At 41.7% G+C, this 22,685-nt stretch overlaps 1 protein-coding gene across 3 annotated transcripts in view; it reads left to right on the plus strand.

The window, feature by feature from the left end:
- The first annotated feature begins 1,051 nt into the window (after positions 1 to 1,051).
- The window catches only part of Wbp2nl (WBP2 N-terminal like), a 29,586-nt gene continuing 7,952 nt past the window's right edge, over positions 1,052 to 22,685 (plus strand). The window contains exons 1-4 of one of the 3 annotated variants that reach the window (XM_048445045.3): positions 1,052 to 1,134; positions 21,498 to 21,606; positions 21,864 to 22,005; positions 22,168 to 22,260. In XM_048445045.3, coding sequence (XP_048301002.3) covers positions 1,073 to 1,134; positions 21,498 to 21,606; positions 21,864 to 22,005; positions 22,168 to 22,260 — 406 coding nt within the window. In that variant the 5' untranslated portion in view covers positions 1,052 to 1,072. The other 2 variants (XM_048445046.3, XM_087899102.1) reach the window with 2 other exon arrangements.

Here is a 22,685-nt window from a genome sequence, read left to right on the forward strand (position 1 = left end):
CAATCTTCTTGCTTAGGGTTGCATTGGCCATGGCAGGAGAGACTAGATCTTGATGTGTGCTCCACTGCTGTATACTATTCTTATTGAATTTAATTTTTAATTCTAGTAAGTTTTGCACTTAAAAAAAAAAAGAGCTGGGTGGTGGTGGCACACACCTTTAATCCCAGCACTCAGGAGGCAGAGGTAGGCGGATTTCTATGAGGTCGAGGCCAGCCTGGTTCTCAGAGTGAGTTCCAGCTCAGATTTCAAAGCTACAAGAAGCGCACCCCTGTCAAAAGAATCTGTACTAGGCATGGTGGCACATGCCTTTAAACCCAGTACTTGGGAGGCAGAGACAGGAGGACCTCTGTGAGTTTGAGGCCAGCCTGGTCTACATAGTTTCAGGACAGTCAGAGCTACATAGAGAAACTGTCTCAAAAGACAACGAAAGAAAAAAAAAATCGGAAATCAGGACATGTCTTACGGTGACAGTCTGATTATGTGGCAATTGTTTCTTCACTGGCACATCAATGCTCTAGAGCGTCTTGACTAACACAGTGAGTGTGATTGACACCTACAAAGGCACAGCGGATCCCGGAGTCGGACCCACTGAAGGCTGAAGTCCACTTCCTCATCTAGCTCACCTTTTCTGGTTGCCATCGGTTAGGATTCTAGGCCTTCTTTGCTGGAAAAAAGCTCTGGTCTTAAAAGAGTGGAGGGATGTAGACCCTTGATCTGGATTGGTTTAGGGTAACCTGGGCTGAGATTTTGGGCTAATGGCTGCTTTTTAAATAAAACCCCCAACTCCTAGCAGGAGCAAGGGGGCCTGGCTGTAGGACTACACAGAAGTTGTAGGATAGATCTACACACCCATCCTCCAGACCCTCCCCGCTCTAGGGGTGGGGCCAGCTCTGCGAACACGCCCCTCAGGGCTCTGTCCCCTGGCTCTGCCAGTTCCTCTTGTGACAGCTGCCCCACTCAACTCCAGATTTCTGCGCCATAATCTCCGCCCTTTCCTCAGGGCCCCGCCCCATGCTTTGTAGGCTCCGCCCTTTCCCATTTGAAGGGCAGACGGAGGCGGGAGGGGACCAAGATGGCGGTGAATCAGAACCACACAGAGGACCGCCGTGGGGCCACCATCCCTCGTGGCGAAAGGTGCCTGAGGGGACTTCCAAGCTGCCGTCGAGGAGGGAGGAGATGCTCAGGGGTAGCCTTGCGCGAATCAACGACTTTCCTGCCCTTTCCGGGCGCGGTCCTTTGAGCTCCGCCCCTGACGTTTGAGGGCATGCTCCTTCGTGGGCCGTCAGGGAGCCTTTGGCACGTGTTCCGGGCGCCAGGACCCGCGTCTTCAGAAAGGTCTGAGAGAGAGATGTGTGAAGAGTTGGTCAGCCCTTGCATCGTGCAGCGTGGCCGCCATCGACTGTGTGCAACTTTACGGGGTGACAGTCACCCTGAGAGCCCTGGGTGCGCCTCACACTACCCGTGTTAGGCGAATCAGAAGAGGGGCTAGGATGTGGAGCGTAGGGGAAAAATCCCCGAACTGGCGAGAGCCTTCCTCAGAAATTCCCTAAAGGTCACTTTCTTGTTTCTTCAACCTGGGAGATGACCTTTATTGAAAAGACTGGGAACAAAAAATTAAGGGTGTTCAGGAAGAATGGCGCCCTCAACCTCTTCCGTGCTTGGGATTGTAAGGTGACTTCTCTGTCAGCGCAGGCGCATCTCCAGGCAGACTTAAGACCTTGACCCCAATCCCTTCTTTAGTCCACCCCTCACCCACTTTCCCTACACTGTGTCTCCACTTCTCGATAATCTCTTGCTGATTTTCCTTTATTTCTCACCTGGCAGTGAGACGCAAATTCAATGGTGTGCTCAAATGAGCATGAAGGCCAGTTTGAGGCCATCCTGGTCTCCATAGTGAGTTCTAGCATAGCCAGAGCTATTTAGTAGAGAGACCGTGTCTCAAAAAAGAAAAGAGAAAAAAGCCCTGATTTTTTTTTTTTGTTCCTTTGAAGTTTTAGAGTATGTGCTCTTGAATATGTGCCGATAGTTTGCACTGAACAGCTAATAATGGCAAGTATTGTCCTTCGTGCTTCTCTCTGCTGTGTCTGCAATGGGAGCAGAGCTGTTCCTCTCATTTCGCGGGTAGGAATACAAGACACGGTTTGCTCAGAGTCATTTTCAGTGTGTATGAGAAAGCCCAGGTTTGGATTTGGATTGACATGCACCAATTTCTCTTGCTGCCCTTCAGAAAAGTTTTGTTTTCTGCTTTCTCTTTGTGAAGACCCTGTTGGCTATGACTTTCCCAGATACAAACTGTAGTAAGAAAATAGTTGAGGGGGGCAGGAATTGGCTCTATTTTAATTTTCCTTGTAGTTATGATACACATTTGAGAGTTTAGGTACAATTCGTGGTGTGTTGAATGTGTTGAGACTGAAGTATTGCTATTTATTTAGCTAGGGCTGGCCCTGAACTTGTGAATCTTCTGCCTCAGCCTCCCAATGAATTTTGTAGTAATTAAACAACTACAACAAAACATCCCAGAATATCTCAGATTTGGAATTGAGCAAGGGTTTATTTACACTGGAATATCAACCATTGACAGCAATAATATAGATATTGACGTGAAAAAGCATCCCCAATGTATTGGTAAATGAGGAAAATAAATTACAAAGAGGTCAGGGGAGCACATGTATATCGAGGAAAAATTTAGTGACTAAGTTGGAGTTAAAAAGTGTCTTGTTTAAAAAGTGGAGTTAAAAAGTGTCTTTGCCTTGGTGCAGTATATGTTAAACAGACCTAATCTAAAAACTTAAAATGCTCCATTGAAGCCAGATGTGATCATGCAGGCCTGCTGGGATTACAGAAGATGGTGCAGGTCTTCTGGGATTACAGGGGATGGTGAAGGTCTTCTGGGATTACAGGGGATGGTGAAGGTCTGCTGGGATTACAGGGGATGATGAAGGTCTTCTGGGATTACAGGGGATGGTGCAGGTCTGCTGGGATTGCAGTTCTATGCTGCCATACCTGACTTGGAGAGCATTTGTCATCATGACTGAGAGGTCATAAATGTACAGGCCAGGCTGTGTTGTAAAAATGAAAAAGATTAAATTGTTTTATTTTATCCATTTTTAAGATTTATTTATTTATTTATTTAATTTTTCATGATATTTATTGAACTCTACATTTTTCTCTGCTCCCCTCCCCCCTTCAATCCTCTCCCAAGGTCCCCATGCTCCCAATTTACTCAGGAGATCTTGTCTTTTTCTACTTTCTACTTCCCATGTAGATTAGATCTATGTAAGTCTCTCTTAGTGTCCTCATTGTTGTCTAAATTCTCTGGGATTGTGGTTTGTAGGCTGGCTTTCTTTGCTTTATGTTTAAAAACCTCCTATGAATGAGTACATGTGATAATTGTCTTTCTGGGTCTGAGTTACCTCACTCAAATAATGTTTTCTAGTTCTATCCATTTCCCTGCATAATTCAAGTTGTCATTATTTTTTTCTGCTGTGTAGTACTCCATTGTGTAAATGTACCACATTTTCCTTATCCATTTTTCGATCGAGGGGCATTTAGGTTGTTTCCAGGTTCTGACTATGACAAACAAAGCTGCTATGAACATGGTTGAGCACATGTCCTTGTGTCACGATTGAGCATCCTTTGGATATATACCCAAAAGTAGTATTACTGGGTCTTGAGGAAGGCTGTTTCCTAATTTTCTGAGAAATTGCCACACTGACATCCAAAGGGGTTGTACCAGCTTGCATTCCCACCAGCAATGCAGAAGTGTTCCCTTTTCCCCACAACCTCTCCAGCATAAGCTGTCATCAGTGTTTTTGATTTTGGCCATTCTTACAAGTGTTAGATGGAATCTCAGAGTTGTTTTGATTTGCATTTCTCTGATGACTAAGGATGTTGAACATTTCCTTAAGTGTCTTTCAGACATTTTAGATTCCTCTGTTGAGAGTTCTCTGTTTAGGTCTGTACTCCCTTTTTTTTTTTATTGAATTATGTGATCTTTTGGTGTCCAATTTCTTGAGCTCTTTGTATATTTTGGAGATCAGCCCTCTGTCTAATGTGGGGTTAGTGAAGATCTTTTCCCATTCTATAGGCTGTTGTTTTATCTTATTGACCGTGTCCTTTGCTTTACAGAAGCTTTTCAGTTTCAGGAGTTCCATTTATTAATTGTTTTTCTCAGTGTCTGTGCTGCTGGGGTTCTATTTAGGAAGTGGTTCCCTGTGCCAGTGAGTTCAAGTGTACTTCCCACTTTCTCTTCTATGAGGTTCAGTGTGGCTGGCTTTATGTTACAGTCTTTGATCCATTTGGACTTTAGTTTTGTGCATGGTGATAGATATGGGTTTATTTTCATTTTTCTACATGTTGATATCCAGTTATACCAGCACCACTTGTTAAATATGCTTTCTTTTTTCCATTTGATGTTTTTTCCTTCTTTGTCAAAGATCAGGTGTTCAAAGATGTGTGGATTGATATCTGGGTCTTCTATTCAGTTCCATTGGTCCTCCTGTCTGTTCTTATGACAGTACCAGGCTGTTTTCAGTACTGGAGCTCTGTAGTAGAGTTTGAAGTCAGGGATTGTGATTCCTCCAGAAGTTCTTTTTTTTTTAAAAAAAAATTTATTTATTTATTTATTATGTATACAGTATTCTGTCTGCATGTATGTCTGCAGCCCAGAAGAGGGCACCAGACCTCATTACAGATGGTTGTGAGCCACCATGTGGTTGCTGGGAATTGAACTCAGGACCTTTGGAAGAGCAGGCAGTGCTCTAAACCTCTGAGTCATCTCTCCAGCCCCCTCCAGAAGTTCTTTTATTGCCCGGGATTGTTTTGGCTATCTAGGATTTTTTGCTTTTCCATACCGTTGAGTTGAGTACCGTTCATTTGAGGTCTTTGAAAAATTTTGCTGGGATTTTGATGGGGATTGTGTTGAATCTGTAGATTGCTTTCGGTAAGATTGACATTTTTACTATATTAATTCTGCTTACCCAAGAGCATGTGAGGTCTTTCCACTTTCTGATATCTTCTTTAATATCTTTCTTCAAAGATTTAAAGTTCTTGTTTTACAAGTCTTCCACTTGTTTGGTTAGAGTTACTCCAAGATATTTTATGCTATTTGTGGCTATTGTGAAGGGTATTGATTATCTGATTTCTTCCTCAGCCCTTTTATCATCTGTGTACAGGAGGGTTACTGATTTTTTTTTGACTTAATCTTGTATCCTGCTACATTGCTGAAAGTGTTTATGAGCTGTAGCAGTTCCTTGGTAGAATTTTTGGGATCACTTATGTAAACTATCATATCATCAGCAAACAGTGAGAGTTTGACTTCTTCTTTTCCAATTTGCATCTCCTTGGTCTCCCTTTGGTGTCTTATTGCTCTAGCTAGGACCTCAAGAACTTTATTGAATATGTATGGAGAGAGTGGACAACCTTGTCTTGTTCCTGATTTCAGTGGAATCGCTGGGAGTTTCTCTCCAGTTAGTTTGATGTTGGCTATTGACTTGCTGTATATTGCCTTCATTATGTTTAGGTATGTTCCTTGTATCCGTGCTCTCTCCAAGACCTTTATCATGAAGGGATGTTGTATTTTGTCAAATACTTTTTCGACATCTAATGAGGTGATCATGTGGTTTTTATTTTTCAGCTTGTTTATATGGTGGATTGCGTTGACAGATTTTTGTATGTTGAACCATCCCTGCATCTCTGGGATGAAGCCGACTTATTCCTGGTGGATAATAGTTCTGATGTGTTCTTGGATTCAATTTGCTAGTATTTTATTTAGTATTTTTGCATCAATGTTCATGAGTGAGATTGATCTGTAGTTCTCTTTCTTAGTATTGTCTTTCTGTGGTTTGGGTATCAGGGTAATTGTAGCCTCATAAAAAGAGTTTGGCATGTTCCCTCTGTTTCTATTGTGTGGAATAATTTGAAGAGTATTAGTATTAGTTCCTCTTTGAAAGTTTTTCAGAATTCTGAGCTGAAACCATCTGGTCTTGGGCTTTTTTTGGTTGGGAACCTTTTGATGACTGTTTCTATTTCTTCAGCAGTTATAGGTCTGTTTACATTGCTTATCTGGTCTTCATTTAATTTTGGTAAGTGATATTTATCCAAAAAGTTGTCCATTTCCTTTAAGTTTTCCAATTTTGTGGAGTACAGGTTTCAAAATATGACCTGATGATCCTCTGTATTTCCTCTGTGTCTGTTGTTATGTCCCCCTTTTCATTTCTGATTTTGTTAATTTGGATATTCTCTCTCTGCCTTTTGGTTAGATTGGATTAAGGTTTGTCTATTTTCTCGAAGAACCAACTCCTTGTCTTATTGATTCTTTGTATTGTTTTCTTTGTTTCTATTTTGTTTGATTTCGGCTCTCAATTTGATTATTTCCTGCTGTCTAGTTCTCTTAGGTGAGTTTGCTTCTTTTTGTTCTAAAGTTTTCAAATGTTCTGTTAATTCACTAGTGTGGGATTTTTCCAGCTTATTTATGTAGGCATTTAGTGCTATGAACTTGCTTCTTAACACTGCTTTCATTGTGTCCATAAATTTGGGTATGTTGTGTGGCTGTTTTCTTTGAATTTTAGGAAGTCTTTAATTTCCCCTTTTATTTCTTCTTTGACCCATTGATGATTCAGATGAGCATTGTTTAATTTCCATGTGTTTGTGGGTTTTCTGGAATTAGTATTGCTGTTGACTTCTAGCTTTAAAGCATGGTGATCTGATAAGGTACATTGGGTTATTCCATTTTTTTGTATTTGTTGAGGTTTGTTTTGTTACTGAGTATGTGGTCAATTTTTGAGAAGGTTCCATGAGGTGCTGAGAAGAAGGTATATTCTTTTCTGTTTGAATGGAATATTCTATAGATGTCTGTTAAATCCATTTGAGTTGTAACATCTGTTAGTTCTCTTATTTCTCTGTTCATTTTTTTTTTTGTCTGATTGACCTGTCCAGTGGTGAAAGGGGAGTGTTGAAGTCTTCCACTATTAGTGTGTGGGGTTTAATATATTATTTAAGCTTTAGAAGTGTTTCTTTGACAAATGAGGGTGCCCTTGTATTTGGGGCATAGATGTTTGGTATTGAGATTTCCTCTTGATGGATTTTTCCTGTGACTAATATGAAATGTCCTTCTTTGTCTCTTTTGACTGATTTTAGCGGAAAGTTTATTTTGTTAGATATTAGGATAGCTACACCCACTTGTTTCTTAGGTCCATTTGATTGGTATATTTTTTCCCAACCTTTTACTCTGAGACGATGTCTGTCTTTGAGGTTGAGATGTGTTTCTTCTATGCAGAATAGGGATGGATTCTGTTTTTGTATCCAGTCTTTTAGCCTGTGCCTTTTTATAGGTGAGTTGAGTCCATTTACATTAAGGGATATTAATGACCAATAGTTGCTATCTCCTGTTAATTTAGTTTTCATCGTTGGTGATGTTAATTTGTGTATTTTTTCTTCGAGATTTGCTATAATGAGATCATCAATTGTGTGTGTTTTTGCTGGTGTAGTCATCTTCCTTGGGTTGGAATTTTCCTTCTAATATTTTGTATAGGACTGGGTGTGTGTCTAGGTATTGGTGAAATCTAGATTTGTCATGGAATATCTTATTTTGTCCTTCTATGGTGATCAACAGTTTTGCTGGGTATAGTAGTCTGGCCTGGCATCCATGGTCTCTTAATATCTGCATAATGCTTGACCATGACCTTCTGGCTTTCATTGTCTCCACTGAGAAGTCAGGTGTGATTCTGATAGGTCTACCTTTATATGTTACTTGGCCTTTTTCCTTCACAGCTCTTAATATTCTTTCTTTACTCTGTATGTTTAGTGTTTTGATTATTATGTGGTGAGAGGACTTTTTTTTTTTTGGATCCAGTCTATTTGGTTTTCTGTAAGCTTCTTGCATCTTCATAGGCATATCTTTCTTTAGGTAGAGAAAGTTTTCTTCTATGGTTTTGTTAAATAAATTTTCTGTGCCTTTGAGTTGAACTTCTTCTCCTTCTTCTATACCTATTATTCTAAGATTTGGCCTTTTTATGCTGTCCCATATTTTATGGATATTTTGGGTTAAGCTTTTGTTAGAGTTAATGTTTTCTTTAACTGATGAGTCTATTTCCTCTTTTTTTATCTTCAGTGCTTGAGATTCTCTCTTCTATTTCTTGTATTCTGTTGTTCATGCTTGCGTTTGTGGTTCCTGATCTTTTTCTCATGATTTCTGTTTCTATAATTCCTTCGACTTGTGTTTACTTTATTTTTTCTATCTCAGTTTTCAAGTCCTGAATAGTTTGTTTTATATGTTTGAGTTCTTTTTCGTGGTTTTCTTTAAATGATTTGCTGATATCTTCCAACTTTTTATTTGTTTTTTCCTCCATTTCTTTGAGGTAATTTCTCATTTCATCTTTAAGAATTTCAAATCTTCTCTTGGGGTTATTTTTTAGTTCATTTTCTTCTGGTTCATCCATATTTGATTGTTCAGGTCTTACTTTTGTAGGATCTTTAGATTTTACTGGTATTGTGTTGCTCTTTGTGGTGTAGCATGTGATCTTACCTTTTCTACTCATCTTTTCCTCTAATAGGAGTGGTTGGGGATGTCTGAGATTCTGTTGAATAATCTTATGGGTGCCAGGGAATCCAAAGCTCAGATGGTTTTCCTCGTGGTACAGTCAGTGTCACAGTTCTAGTTACCCCGTTGGTTATTCCTGTTCCTGGAGGTAGCTCAGTGCTCCTGTGCTTTGGTCTGCTCTCTTGGAGTTTGCTCTTTCAGGCCTACTTTGGCCTAGGCTGCTGGCTTTGATCAGTTTTTGTAAATCTTGATCTGGATCTACTCTTGCAGAAGTCCCTGGCTTGGAGTTAGACCTGTTCTGGTGGCGATCACTGACTCTGGATCTGGTCGCTGGTTCAATCGTGATCCGCCCATTTCCCGGGACTGGGTTTGCTCCTGGCTTCTGCTCCTGCTGGAGCATGTTCTCTCTGTGTCTTAGGTAACTGGTTCAGCCCCACTCCGGTTCCGGTGGAGGTCACAGATTCTGAGTCAGGTCGTTGGCTCAATCCTGGTCTGCCAGTGTCCCAGAACTTGGTTGGCTCCTAGGGCTGGGTTTGCTCCTGGCTTCTGCTCCTTGGGGAGCTTGTTTCCTCCTTTATCCATTTTTTTTTAAATTGGGCAGATAATACTTGATGCCGTAGGAGGAAAATGAGAGAAAAAAAATTAATTCTCCAAATTCCAGCATTCAGAAGTTTCCCCCTTTCCACTAGCTTTGGAACTAATTTTCCTCATTTGTCAATCTATTGAGGCAATTTCCAGTACCCATATCTGTATTGTTACTGTCAATGGCTAATACAGCAGTGTGCATAAATCTTTGCTTAATTGTCAATATGAGCTATTCCGATGTCCTTTTCCTCATTTGCATGCATTATGGTTTGGAATTTTTAAAATACTAAAGTTATATGTGTGCATGTGCATATACCACAGCTACCACAGCACACATAGAGGTCATAGGACAACCTATGGGGTCCTCTCACCTTCTACCATGTAGGTCCCAGAGATCAAATTTAGCCTATCAGGCTCAGTGGCAAGGGCCTTTACTCAGGGAACCTGCTTGAGAATGTATCTCTACCAGTCTATCAAAATGTGCCTTTGAGGCTGGTACCGTAACCTGTCTCAGTGCTTTACCTGTGATGCCAAGGATGCTGTGAGAGGCAAGGAAGAGCCCGGGTTGAGGCTGTCCTTCTGGTGTCCCAGTCTCACCCCATGGAGGAAACCAGCAATGATTCGGTCCCTAGTACTAGCACAGTGTATATATTCAGTTTCCCCTTTCTGCTGACAAAAGCTTACTGGTTATTTTGCAAGTGTAGTAAATTGTGAAGGTCACCATATTGAAAGACAAAGATACTAAGAACTGTGAAGGAATTGCATTTCTCTGACTTTTGGATAAAAGTTACAGCAGAGCAATAAACAGGCTCTGTTTATTAGATGTTTGTTAGATGGAGTGATAAAGGTGAGCATTACTATTAGCAGTAGAGGAGTAGCTAAGTTCATCTGAGGGCAAAACTGCTTTGAAAATCAGGTAGGGATTGTGGAAGAAGGGGACCTTCAGACTAGGACTTTTCTGTCCTAGAAAAGTGCTTGAAGCATGTCAGCCTCCAAAAAGAAGGAAAAGAAAGCAGATAGGGACTGGAGAGATGGCTCAGCTGTTAAGAGCATCGCCTGCTCTTCCAAAGGTCCTGAGTTCAATTCCCAGCAACCACATAGTGGCTCACAACCATCTGTGGTGAGGTCTGGTGGCGTCTTCCTGGCCTGCAGGCATACAGACAGACAAACTATTGTATACATAATAAATAAATAATTTTAAAAAAAGAAAGCAGATAAGTTGATATAAAGGGATGATCCTGCTCAGTCAGGCCAAGGCATCCCAACAAACCAAAACCAAAGGAGAAGATGAATGGAAAACCAGGGCACAGGTCCCTTTATCAGATTCAAGATGCCCAAGGATAAAAGAAGAACTTAGGGTCTGGTGTTGTACTTATGTTAGTATCGTTAAAATAAAGGTCTTATGGAGTACACACTTCAGCTGGTCAAAAACTAGGGATTACTTAAGCATAAGAACACAAATAGCTTTTTTTCTTTTTTCTTTTCTTTTTTTAATAATAATTCTTATTTATTTATTTATTATGTAAATAGTGTTCTGGTTACCAAATGTCATTATAGATGGGTGTGTGAGCCATCATGTGGTTGCTGGGAATTGAACTCAGGGCCTCTGGAACAGCAGTCAGTTCTCTTAACCTCTGAGCCATCTCTCCAGCCCCCCCCCCCCCCCCCCCTTTTTAAATATACAATAGTCCACAGGAAAAATGTTAAGAACTTTAAAGTGTTGTGTTTCTATCTTGTCTTCGCCCAGTACAGGTTGAATATCCCTGATCTGAAAATCCAAAATAAAAAATGCCCCCCTAAATTCAGGTGTGGTAGGGTTAGAGAGATAGTTCGTCTCGTAAGGGCTTATCCCTGTTCTGCTAGAGGACCCAAGTTCAGTTCCCAGAACCTACACTAGATGGAGCACAACTGCTTGTAACACCAGCTCCAGACCTTCGGCCTCCAAGGGTACCTACAGATATGCATATACCCTCCCCCCTCTACAAAGGGTGTACACACAATTTGAAAAAATTATTCTGGTTGTGGTGGTACATACCTGAAGGCAAACCTGCCTTGAAAATTACAGCACTTGGGTTGATGTAAGAGGATTGTGAGTTCCAGGACAACCGTGTCTCAAAACAACAACAAAAAACCTTTTAACCTGGTCTACAGAGCAAGTTCCAGGACAGCCAGAGCTGTTACACAGAGAAATACTGTCTTAAGAAAACAAAACAAGCCGGGCGGTGGTGGCACATGTCTTTAATCTCAGCACTTGGGAGGCAGAGGCAGGTGGATCTCTGTGAGTTCGAGGCCAGCCTGGACTGTAAGAGCTAGTTCCAGGACAGGCTCCAAAGCTACAGAGAAACCCTGTCTTGTAAAACAAAACAAACAAAACAAAACAAAACAAAAGTTAAAACCTTTGAGTCCTACCAAATAACTCATCTGGAAAATTTCACTCCATGATACTTTATTTTATGCATAACATTGCTTAAAATATTATATGAAGTCACCTTCAGGTTATATGTATAAGGTATATATAAAACAAATGAATGTCACATTTAGACGTGGGTCTCAGTCCCCCCAAATCTCTTGTATATGCAAATATTCCAAAACTCAAAGATGTTCAGATCCTAAATATTTCATTGATACTCAAGTTATACTAAAAATCAAGACTTGTCAGCAATTAATCTTGAATTAATTTTGATAAAAGTAGGAAAACAATAACTGTCACACATGCCAGGTAGTGGTGGGGCACGCCTTTAATCCCAGCACTCGGGAGGCAGAGGTGGACAGATCTCTGTGAATTTGAGGCCAGCCTGGTCTACAGGAGCTAGTTCCAGGACAGGCTCCAAAGCTTCCGAGAAACCCTGACTTGAAAAACCAAAACCAAACCAAACCAAAAAAAAACCAATCACACTAATACTATTATAATCTCGTTATAAAAGCTTTATTAATGTTTGATTTATTTGTGTGAGAATATTTATTTATTGATTGATTGATTTAGCTAGTTAGTTAGTTTTTCGAGACAGGGTTTCTCTGTAGCTTTGGAGTCTGTCCTGGAACAAGCTCTTGAAGACCAGGCTGGCCTCGAACTCACAGAGATCCACCTGCCTCTGCCTCCCAAGTGCTAGGATTAAAGGCGTGCGCCACCACTGCCCGACTGTGAGAATTTTTGTGAAAGAAAATGACCCCTATAGGCCATAGAAAATAGCACTGTTAGGAAGCGTGGCCTTTTTGGAGGAAGTGTGTCACAGGGGTGGACTTTGGAGTTTCAGAAGCTCAATCCATGCTCTGTGTCACTCTCTTTGCTGTCCATTGATCCAGATCTAAAACTCCCAGCTCCTTCTTTAGCACCATGTCTGCCTGCATGTCTCCATGCTTCCCACCATGATTACAATGGGGTAAACCTCTGAACTGTAAGCCAGTCCCAGCTAAATGCTTTCCTTTATAAGAGTTGTGGTGGTCATAGTATGGTATCGCTTCATAGCAATGAAACTCTAAGACATTTGTATTTATTTTTTGAGATGTATTTTTATTTTGTGTGGGTGTTTTGCCTGCATATAGGTCTGTGGTACTGTGTGTGTGTGTATGTGTGTACTTATTTTTTGAGATGTATTTTTATTTTGTGTAGGTGTTTTGCCTACATATATGTCTGTGGTACTGTGTGTGTGTATGTGTGTACTTATTTTTTGAGATGTATTTTTATTTTATGTGGGTGTTTTGCCTGCATGTATGTCTGTGTACTGTGTGTGTGTGTGTGTGTGTGTGTGTGTGTGTGTGTGTGCAATGCCTGTGGAGGCCAGAAAATGTAGAATTCCTTGGGACTGTAGTTATAAATGGTTATGAGCCACTGTATGGGTACTGAAAAATCCAAACTAGGTTGTCTCCAAGAGCAGTTAGTGCTCTTAACAACTGAGCCATCTCTCTAGCCCTGTTTTTTTCATTTGTTTGTTTGTTTTTGAGTCAGGATTTCACTATTGAACCCAGTGGGTTATTTGTAAGCCAAGGATGTAAACTTTGAATTCTATGCATAGAAGTGAGTGTTTGGGCTGTAAGTGTAGTGGATGTGCATGCATACATTTTTTTGTGAGTAGTACCATGGGTGTCCTCTTCACTCCCCTGGGTAAAGGATCTCTGAGGCAGGATCTCTCACTGAACCTGAAGCTCAGTATTTCAGCTAGACCAATGAATGAACTCCTGTGATCTCCCTGTGTCTTGCCAATGCTGGGATTATAGGTGCATGTGGTTATTCCTATTTTGCATGGGTGCTGGAGATGTGAACTTGGGTCTTGTTGCTTTCACAAAAAGTCTTCATATCCATTGAGCCATCTCCTTAGCCCTCTTGAACTCTTTATTCTCTATTTCCAAAGCTTCCCAAGTTCTGGGATCAGGTATGTACTACTATGCCCAGCAGGTAGTAGGAGAGTTTGATTCATTTATATTTAATGTAATTGTTAAAGGACTTAACATCTGCAATTTTGCAGGCTGAGCTCTGTGAGTTCGAGGCCAGCCTGGTCTACAAGAGCTAGTTCCAGGACAGGCTCCAAAGCTACAGAGAAACCCTGTCTCAAAAAAAAAAAAAAAACCAAAAAAAAAAATCTGCAATTTTGCTATTTGTTTTCTATACCATTCTATCTTCTGTGTTTCTTAACTCCTTCACTACTGCCTATTGTTTCTGAGATTTTTTTTTTCTAGTTTGCCATTTAATTTCATTCTTATTTCTTTTTGGATATATTTTAGTGATTTTCTTTGTGTTTGACCTGTTGATTATACTTAACATCTTAATTTACAGTAATATAACTCAAATCAACAGTGGTGCTCTGTGACTCGGCCAGGCTCTCCATGTTTCCTCCCGCCTGCGGGCGGGCCGGCTGAGGACATGTGGAACCCTGGGCTCGGGAACTAGGTTTCCTTATAACAGCTCTCCATTCCATCTGCCTACGCACACTTCATTTGATGAGTTTCCCCTTTCTGGTCAGCTTAACCTTTTCTCCAAACCCAAGGAATGGACTGTTGAGCTCCCGGAAATCTTCTGGTGTTCCTAGAAACGGGGGGACAGCCCCCCCACCATGGTCTTTATGACTACAGTTGAGCCCTTCGCTCTATTCATCTCTGGATTGCTTCCCTTAGCTAAAATTGTCAGTCCTCCTGCAACTGGGGGCCCCAGAGTCCCTCAGATTTTTTTCTCCTTTTTTTCTTTTCTTTTTGACCACTTGTTAGTGGTCCCTGTTGTGGTCTCTCTGGCTTCTGAGTTGTCCTGACTGGAGCCACTCAGGCTTTAACAGCCTGCCTGTAGGCAGAGACCCTCTCCTACAGGTCCTGTGGTGTTCGCCGCTGATTCACACCCTGCCTATAGAGGGCAGATGTCCCCTTATAGGCATTGTGGTGTCACTGTTTTCATGGGTTCACGGTTTCAGCTATGGGTAGCAAGCCATCCAAGCCCATCAATCCAGCCTCCCCCTGGGATGCCTTTTAGAGGCCCGAAAACCTCAGGCCTTAATGCCCTACTTACAGATTCCAACACTTGTCCATCTTTGTTTAAAAAAAAATGACCTCCTTACAATTTAAATAACATTTTGAAGTGACCGCCTAATGGCACCTTTGATCCTGGTATTCTATGGGACCTTTCTAACTACTGTCAGTGCACAGGCAAATGGAAGGAGTTTCCTTACATCCAAGTAAAAGACTATCTAATCTCTAAGCCTAAGCCCTCTGTCCTTGCAAGTTGTTTGCCTGCTCACATGTTCCTGGCTATGCCATCTGAGCCAGAAGAGCCCTACACTTCTGCTCTGGACCCAGCTAATGAACCCCTGCCTTTTCAACCTCAGGGGGCACGTACCCCCCTTTCTTTAGCTCCTACCCCCATTCTTCAGCTCCTACCCTCACTCCACCGGTTTCCCACTGGCTCCACTTTTCCTCAAACTGTCCCTGCCACTGCTACTGCTGCCAGCAAGATTGGTGAGATTCATGAGGCAGCTGTGTTCAATTCCAGCCTTTGCTCCCCTGCTGCTGCTTGCGGCGTGGCGGCTCAGTGACAGGGCAGATCATGTCTCTAGGTCTCTCTTATTATTAAACTTAAAATCCCTTCAGCTCAAAAATTGTGACCTTTTCTTACAACATGTGGCTGCTGCCATTTTGACTGAGGTCAGGTAACCTTACCATCATCTTAACTGAGGTCAGGTGACTTCACCACCATCTTAACTGAGAGCCAGGTCAGATAACCAAGTTCTGCCATCTTTACTGAGGTATTTATTCCCTGTCTGGTCCTCTGGTGCTGACTCTGTTGCATATGTGTTTTGTGCAGTTACATGCCTTTGGTAGGGCCCACCAAGAGCATCCACTTCACCCAATTCCTATTCACTCTGTTTGTGTGTTCATACATGTAACTTAAATGCACCTATGTTTACTGTTAAATAATTGTCTCTTCATTGCATCTCATTTCAATAAGTCTCATGTTTTAAACTGGTATATACTTTTAAGTCTCTTACAAAAATACTTTATATTTAATCCAACCCTCATTTAAAATATATTAAAATGTTCTCTACTATTGTCAGTTCTGCCATTAACCTTCTGTTGCAAGAAGTTTTTTCTTCCTTCTGTCTTTTTACAGGTATAAATCTTGCCTGTTAAGGTGAAAGCCAGTACAGTTAAGCTTGAACCCAGCTCTCCAGGCAGATTCTATACTGTAGTTATACCTGATAAACAGCCCTCAACTGCTCAGAGATCTGGGAAATATGACATTTAAATATTTAATTATTAAAAGACGTTTTCATAACAAAAAGAGACAGGTTGGCTCCTAGCAGCAGCACCCTACTTCCTCCAAAGAAGACAGAAGACAAATAGGCACAGAACAATGTCCATCTGCAATTCGCTTCAATAGCCAAGTGCTGACCACTGGGAAAAACTGCCTTTCATCTAAACTAAAGATCTCCAGATGTGGACAGAATTGCTGGAATCGACAGCCTAACTGCTCAGGTCAAGGTAGGCTTGTCTTCCTATAGATTTCTTAGCCCACAGGATCTTCTGGAGCCTGGCAGGCCCTGCACTAAAGAGCAAAAGGAAAATACGACCTTCAATGACCATGGAGGACCCTGAGGAGTAGCTCTAGGTGCCAACCAAGTAAGTTCTCTGCTGTTTTTTAATCAATAACTCAAGTAAAATTTTATCCTTCTCAAAGATTTCTGATGCAGTTTGACAGCTGAGAGATTATGTCAGTTTAAAAGGACAACCACCCCCCAAAAAAATTTTCAACAAAATACAAATATAAGACCTGGAAATCATAAAGGTGTGAGGACAAATACAAGTTATCAAGTTTCTCTCTCATGCTGCCTTCCATAGTCTTAAAAATACTTTTTATTGTGCAAAATATCTATCAGGGTCATTCTGACATAAATATGCTCTTGTTTATACAACTTATATGTCTAAAACTTCTGTTTTCACAAACCCAAAGAATTCTTGTGAGTTCCAGGGAGCCAAATTGAAGGATCCACCTTAAACAGGTGTAAGAGACACCAGACATTTCCATATCACAAACACCGAACAGGAGCAAAGAGACCAGCTACCCCAGGGTGTGACCAGCACCCAGCTTTCTCAGGTTCCTCCTCAGAGATGACACCCACGAATAAGCAGGAAGCAGAGTTGAGAATCTGCCGCCCCAATTCCTTTAACCTGTGGTGCCTAACCTCCCGCCTTTTTCTTATAAAAAATAGATGGGAATATAATGGTCTGTCCTGTCCCTTTAAGAGACAAGCTACACCCATTCCCTCCCCATTTGCTGAGGGAAGATGATCTTCAGGATCTAGTCTGAGACCCTCCCTTTCTGTCTTTCTCTAAGAGGCAACTTCTATCTCTCCCTTCTCCCCTTCCCCCCTCTGTGTGTGTGTGTTTATGTCTCTCTGTCTCTCTCTCTGCTCTTCTCCCCTTTCCCCTCCAAAACCCACTAAATAAATATCCAACCTCACTCTGCATGGTGTGCCTATCCATGTCTCTGTCTCTCGCCTGCTGCATGGCTCCCTGCCTGGGACCAGTTGTCTTCGGAGACCCGCAGCATAGTCTTGGTCTCTCATCCCCCATGAGGCTCCCTGCCCGCCACTACCGGGGATCCACAGCAGCACACTGCCTGCTGCAGTCCCTTGGGGATCGCAGCAGTTTTATTTAAACCATAACACCAACAAAAAATCTTTTGTCCTATGTAGCTCAGCCCACTTCCAAAACTTTACTGTCACACATTACAGTTCTATGTATTACCACTATCAATGTATAATTCTCATATAATGTATAAAATTCATATAATTTTATGATCTTAAACTGATCCTTTCACTATATCACCCCCTCCTCAGTCATGTAACTTCCCCCACTGAACAATCCAGAGCTTGCAGTTCTTCTTGCTTGTCCAATGAGTTCCCAAGTTCACATCCTAAACCACTTCCCAACTTCGTCTCTCTCTTCTCTCTGTTACTCATGCTGTGTGACTTCCACATAGCCTTTTCCTCCCGAGGAGGCAATTTGCTTTCCATTATCTGCATCTCCATTTCCATCAATGCTATTGATGGAATCGTTTCTTATACCATTACCTCTGCCTTAAACATTACCTATTTCTTAATAATCATCTCTAGTGGGGTCCTTTCTGAGAGATCTTTCACAATTGTTTCTACCATAATCAATCTGTCCTGTTAAATTAATGGGACATTTTTGTGTCATTTACATGATATGTATCTCCTATTACTTAAATTATGTTCTCTGTTCATGTTTTCTCTCTTTTTCCCTTTTTCATTATCTTAAAGTAAATATTTAGGCGTAAATAAAGGACATTGAGCCTATAATTCATGATTCTAGAGAAGCTAAGTAGGAAGGTGAACCCCCCCCCCCAAAAAAAAACATGTAGTTATCCTCCTGGATATTGGAAGTATACAAGATTTCCAGGCAAAAATTGAGAGCTTGGGGGTGGGAGTGGGATGGGGGTAAGGGAAGATGGGGAGAGAGAAGTGAGAAGGGGAGGATGGGGAGAGCTTGGGGGAATAGGACGGTTGGGATGGAGGAGGAGTGGATATGGAGCAGGAAAGTATATATCTTAATTTAGGGAGCCATTTGAGGGTTGGCAAGAGACTGGACTCTAGAGGGGTTCCCAGGTGTCCAAGGAGATGTCCCCAGCTTGTTCCTTGGGCAGCAGAGGAGAGGGTGCCTGAACTGGCCCTATACTATAGCCACTCTGATGAATATCTTGCATATCACCATAGAACCTTCATCTGACGATGGATGGAGATAGAGACAGAGACCCACATTGGAGCACTGGACTGAGCTCCCAAGGTCCAAATGAGGAACAGAAGGAGAGAGAACATGAGCAAGGAAGTCAGGGCCGCGAGGGGTGCACCCACCCACTGTGACGGTGGTGCTGATCTAATGGGAACTCACCAAGGCCAGCTGGACTGGGACTGATGGAGCATGTGATCAAACCGGACTATCTGAACGTGGCTGACTTGGAGGGCTGACTGAGAAGCCAAGGAAAATGGCACTGGGTTTTGATTCTACTCCATGTACTGGTTTTGTGGGAACCTAGTCTGTTTGGATCCTCACCTTCCTAGACTTGGATGGAGGGGGAGGACCTTGGACTTCTCACAGGGCAGGGAACTCTGACTGCTCTTTGGACTGAAGAGGGAGGGGGAGGGGTGTGAGAGGAGGGGAAGGGAAATAGGAGGAGGGGAGGAGGTGAAAATTTGTAATAATAATAATAAGAAGAAGAACAAAAAATAAATATTTAGCAACTTACAATTTGCTAGAGCTATAGTATTGAAGCAGGCAGTTCTCTCTAATAATCACGGGGTGGGGCACTGACAAATAAACCCAAAAAACACCTAGATTCTATGAGGGAGGTGAGCATAAGTCCAAATTGTCCCTATTCGGTGTGAAGTCGGAGTAATGTGCGGGGTTGGGGGAGTGAAAGTGTTTGTGCTTCCTCTTCTTTTCTAGCTAAACATTCCAAGAGCCCAGTTCTTCCTAGTTATTGTGCAAGAAATCTAAGAATTAGTGGCAAATATCGAGGCTAGAAATTTGAAAAGACAAAGAAAATCCAGTGATAAAAAGGGAGAAAAATGGCTGGAGAGATGACTTAGTGGTTAAGAGCACTTCTTGCTCTTCTAGATGGCTCAAATTTGGTTCTCAGTGCCCATGTTAGTCAGCTCACAAAAATCTGTAACTCCAGCTCTAGGGCCTCTTCTGGCCTTTGTGAACATCCACACATGTGTGGCATACACTCACACAGACACATACACATGCATAAACTTATATGTATAAATAAAAGTAAAATTTTATTTCAAAAATTATTTTGTGTGTATGGATGTTTTCCCTGCATGTCTGCCTGTGTACCATGTGCATGAAGGCCCTTTGAAGGTCAGAAGAGGGCATCAGATCTCCTGGAACTGAAGTTACAGACTATTGTGAGCTGCCTTGTGGGTGCTGGGAATCAAACCTGGGTCCTCTGGAAGAGGAGCCAGTGGTCTTAACTGGTGAACCATTGCTCTGATCCAAGCAAAATCTTTTTTTAATACATTTTTATTAATATTTATTGAGCTCTACATTTTTCTCTGTTCCCTTCCCTGCCTCTCCTCTCCCCTTCCACCCTCCCCCAAGGTCACACACTCCCAATTTACTCAGGAGATCTTGTCTTTTTATACTTTCTACTTCCCATGTACATTAGATCTATGTAAGTCTCTCTTAGTGTCCTCATTGTTGTCTAAATTCTCTGGGATTGTGGTTTGTAGGCTGGCTTTCTTTGCTTTATGTTTAAAAACCACCTATGAGTGAGTACATGTGATAATTGTCTTTTTGGGTCTGGGTTACCTCACTCAAAATAATGTTTTCTAGTTCCATCCATTTTCCTGCAAAACTCAAGCTGTTGTTATATTTTTTTTCTGCTGTGTAGTACTCCATTGTATAAATGTACCATATTTTCCTATCCATTCTTCGATCAAGGGGCATTTAGGTTGTTTCCAGGTTCTGGCTATGACAAACAATGCTGCTATAAACATAGTTGAGCACATGTCCTTGTGCACGATTGAGCATCCTTTGGATATATACCCAAAAGTGGTATTACTGGGTCTTGAGGAAGGTTGTTTCCTAATTTTCTGAGAAATTGCCACACTGACATCCAAAGGGGTTGTACCAGCTTGCATTCCCACCAGCAATGCAGGAGTGTTCCCTTTCCCCCACAACCTCTCCAGCATAAGTTGTCATCAGTGTTTTTGATCTTGGCCATTCTTAGAGGGGTAAGATGAAATCTCAGAGTTGTTTTGATTTGCATTTCTCTGATGACTCAGGATGTTGAACATTTCCTTAAGTGTCTTTCAGACATTTTAGATTCCTCTGTTGAGAGTTCTTTGTTTAGGTCTGTACTCCATTTTTTTTAATTGAATTATGTGATCTTTTGGTATCCAATTTCTTGAGTTCTTTGTATATTTTGGAGATCAGCCCTCTGTCTGATGTGGGGTTAGTGAAGATCTTTTCCCATTCTATAGGCTGTTGTTTTATCTTATTGACCGTGTCTTTTGCTTTACAGAAGCTTTTCAGTTTCAGGAGGTCCCATTTATTAATTGTTTCTCTCAATGTCTGTGCTGCTGGGGTTCTATTTAGGAAGTGTTTCCTTGTGCCAATGTGTTCAAGTGTACTTCCCACTTTCTCTTCTATGAGGTTCCGTGTGGCTGGCTTTATGTTGAGGTCTTTGATCCATTTGGACTTTAGTTTTGTGCATGGTGATAGATACGGGTCTATTTTCATTTTTCTACATGTCGATATCCAGTTATGCCAGCACCACTTGTTAAATATGCTTTCTTTTTTCCATTTGATATTTTTTGCTTCTTTAGATCAGGTGTTCAAAGATGTGTGGATTGATATCTGGGTCTTCTATTCAGTTCCATTGGTCCTCCTGTCTGTTCTTATGACAGTACCAGGCTGTTTTCAGTACTGTAGCTCTGTGGTAATGTTTGAAGTCAGGGATTGTGATGCCTCCAGAAGTTCTTTTATTGCCCAGGATTGTTTTGGCTATCCTGGGTGTTTTGCTTTTTCATATGAAGTTGAGTACCATTCTTTCGAGATCTTTGACGAATTTTGCTGGAATTTTGATGGGCACAAACAAAATCTTTTTAAGAAGGAAGAATTGTAACAAGTTTTTCAAGAACAGTATTTCTTGAATCCTTTTCATTTCCTAAAATAGAAGTATCATCTAATATATATTGAATGATATCATTGTTTGTACCATTTTGGTGTTTTCTCAGGTGGTGCTGGGGATCACATTTGGACTAGCAGTTCTAGGCAGGTGTTCTAGCTTAGCGCTGCATCCATAGCCCCAAGTGTGTCTTTTGTGTACTTCTTAACATCTGCTGCCCCCCTTGCCTTTCTGCAGTGTCCTGATGAAGTCTTTAGATGTGGATCTCTCCTTCCCCCAGCCACCGCCAGGCTCCAGCTTCTTCAGTGGTACAAAGAGGGGTGCACTGTTTCTCACCTCATATCGGGTAATGTATAGTTTTCTTTTCATTGGCTGATTAGCTTACATTTGTTTTTCATGAAGCTGAAAAAAGTTAAACATTGGCTTTTAAGGTGTTTTAAAACATTTTTACTTTGAGACTTCCATTTTGAAAAAGGATGGGAGAAAAGAAATGATGTTTCTCAATTAGGCCACACTACCCAAGTGACCTTGGCGTTGCTTCTGCAAGACTCTACCCATGGATAAATTCTGTATTCCTTTTCCAAAGTTTCCTTCCTCACTTAGGTGATTTTTGTGACTTCACGTTCAGACAATGATCCCATGTTGTCTTTTATGATGCCATTTCATCTAATGACTAACTGCACTGTTGAACAACCAATCTTTGGTGCAAACTACATTAAAGGGACAATTCAGGCAGCTCCAGACGGTAAGTTTTTCTTCTTAGAAGTGCCTCCCATATGCCCCCAAAAAGATGCTAGCAAGTTTAAGATTCTGACTTGCTTCATGTTAAGATTCAAGCCAAAGCCGAGCTGTGTGAATGAGGGTGCATTCCTCAGGGTCTGTGAGTGTTTGCCACTTCTCCCCCCAGGTGGCTGGGAAGGATCAGCTACTTTTAAAATGGCCTTCAGGAAAGGAGGTGCCATCGAGTTTGCCCAGCTGCTGGCCAAAGCCGCCTCTGCTGGTGAGTGATAACATAGTAGGCATTAAGGGATTGAAGTAGTACTATTTCTTAGCAGAGCTGGCTAGCCTCTGCTCAGGCATTTGGCATTTCTACATGAATTCAGCAAGCATTTCCAGAGTTTACCTGTTATCTACACTGTATGTTTATTTACCTTGCCCTGTCCTGGGGTAGCTGGGAGCCTGTAGTCAAACACCTGTATGACTAACCTAAAACCAGTGGTCTTTTGTGCTACCTTCTGCATGGCTTGGTCCTAGAAACCTGACTGAAGTGACCTGGGAATCAGGAACAGACACACTCTTCACACTCTTGTACAAAAAGCCTGAGACCAGGTGGGCTGTGCTCACCCAGATGGAGCAGCACCAGCATGCAGCTCAGAAACTCAGTGTCTATCTGAACAGCAGGAGGGAGAGGTCAGGTCTTCTTGG

Source organism: Myodes glareolus, chromosome 19 (assembly GCF_982192425.1).
Source record: "Myodes glareolus chromosome 19, mMyoGla1.1, whole genome shotgun sequence".
Taxonomy (NCBI): Eukaryota; Metazoa; Chordata; class Mammalia; order Rodentia; family Cricetidae; genus Myodes; species Myodes glareolus.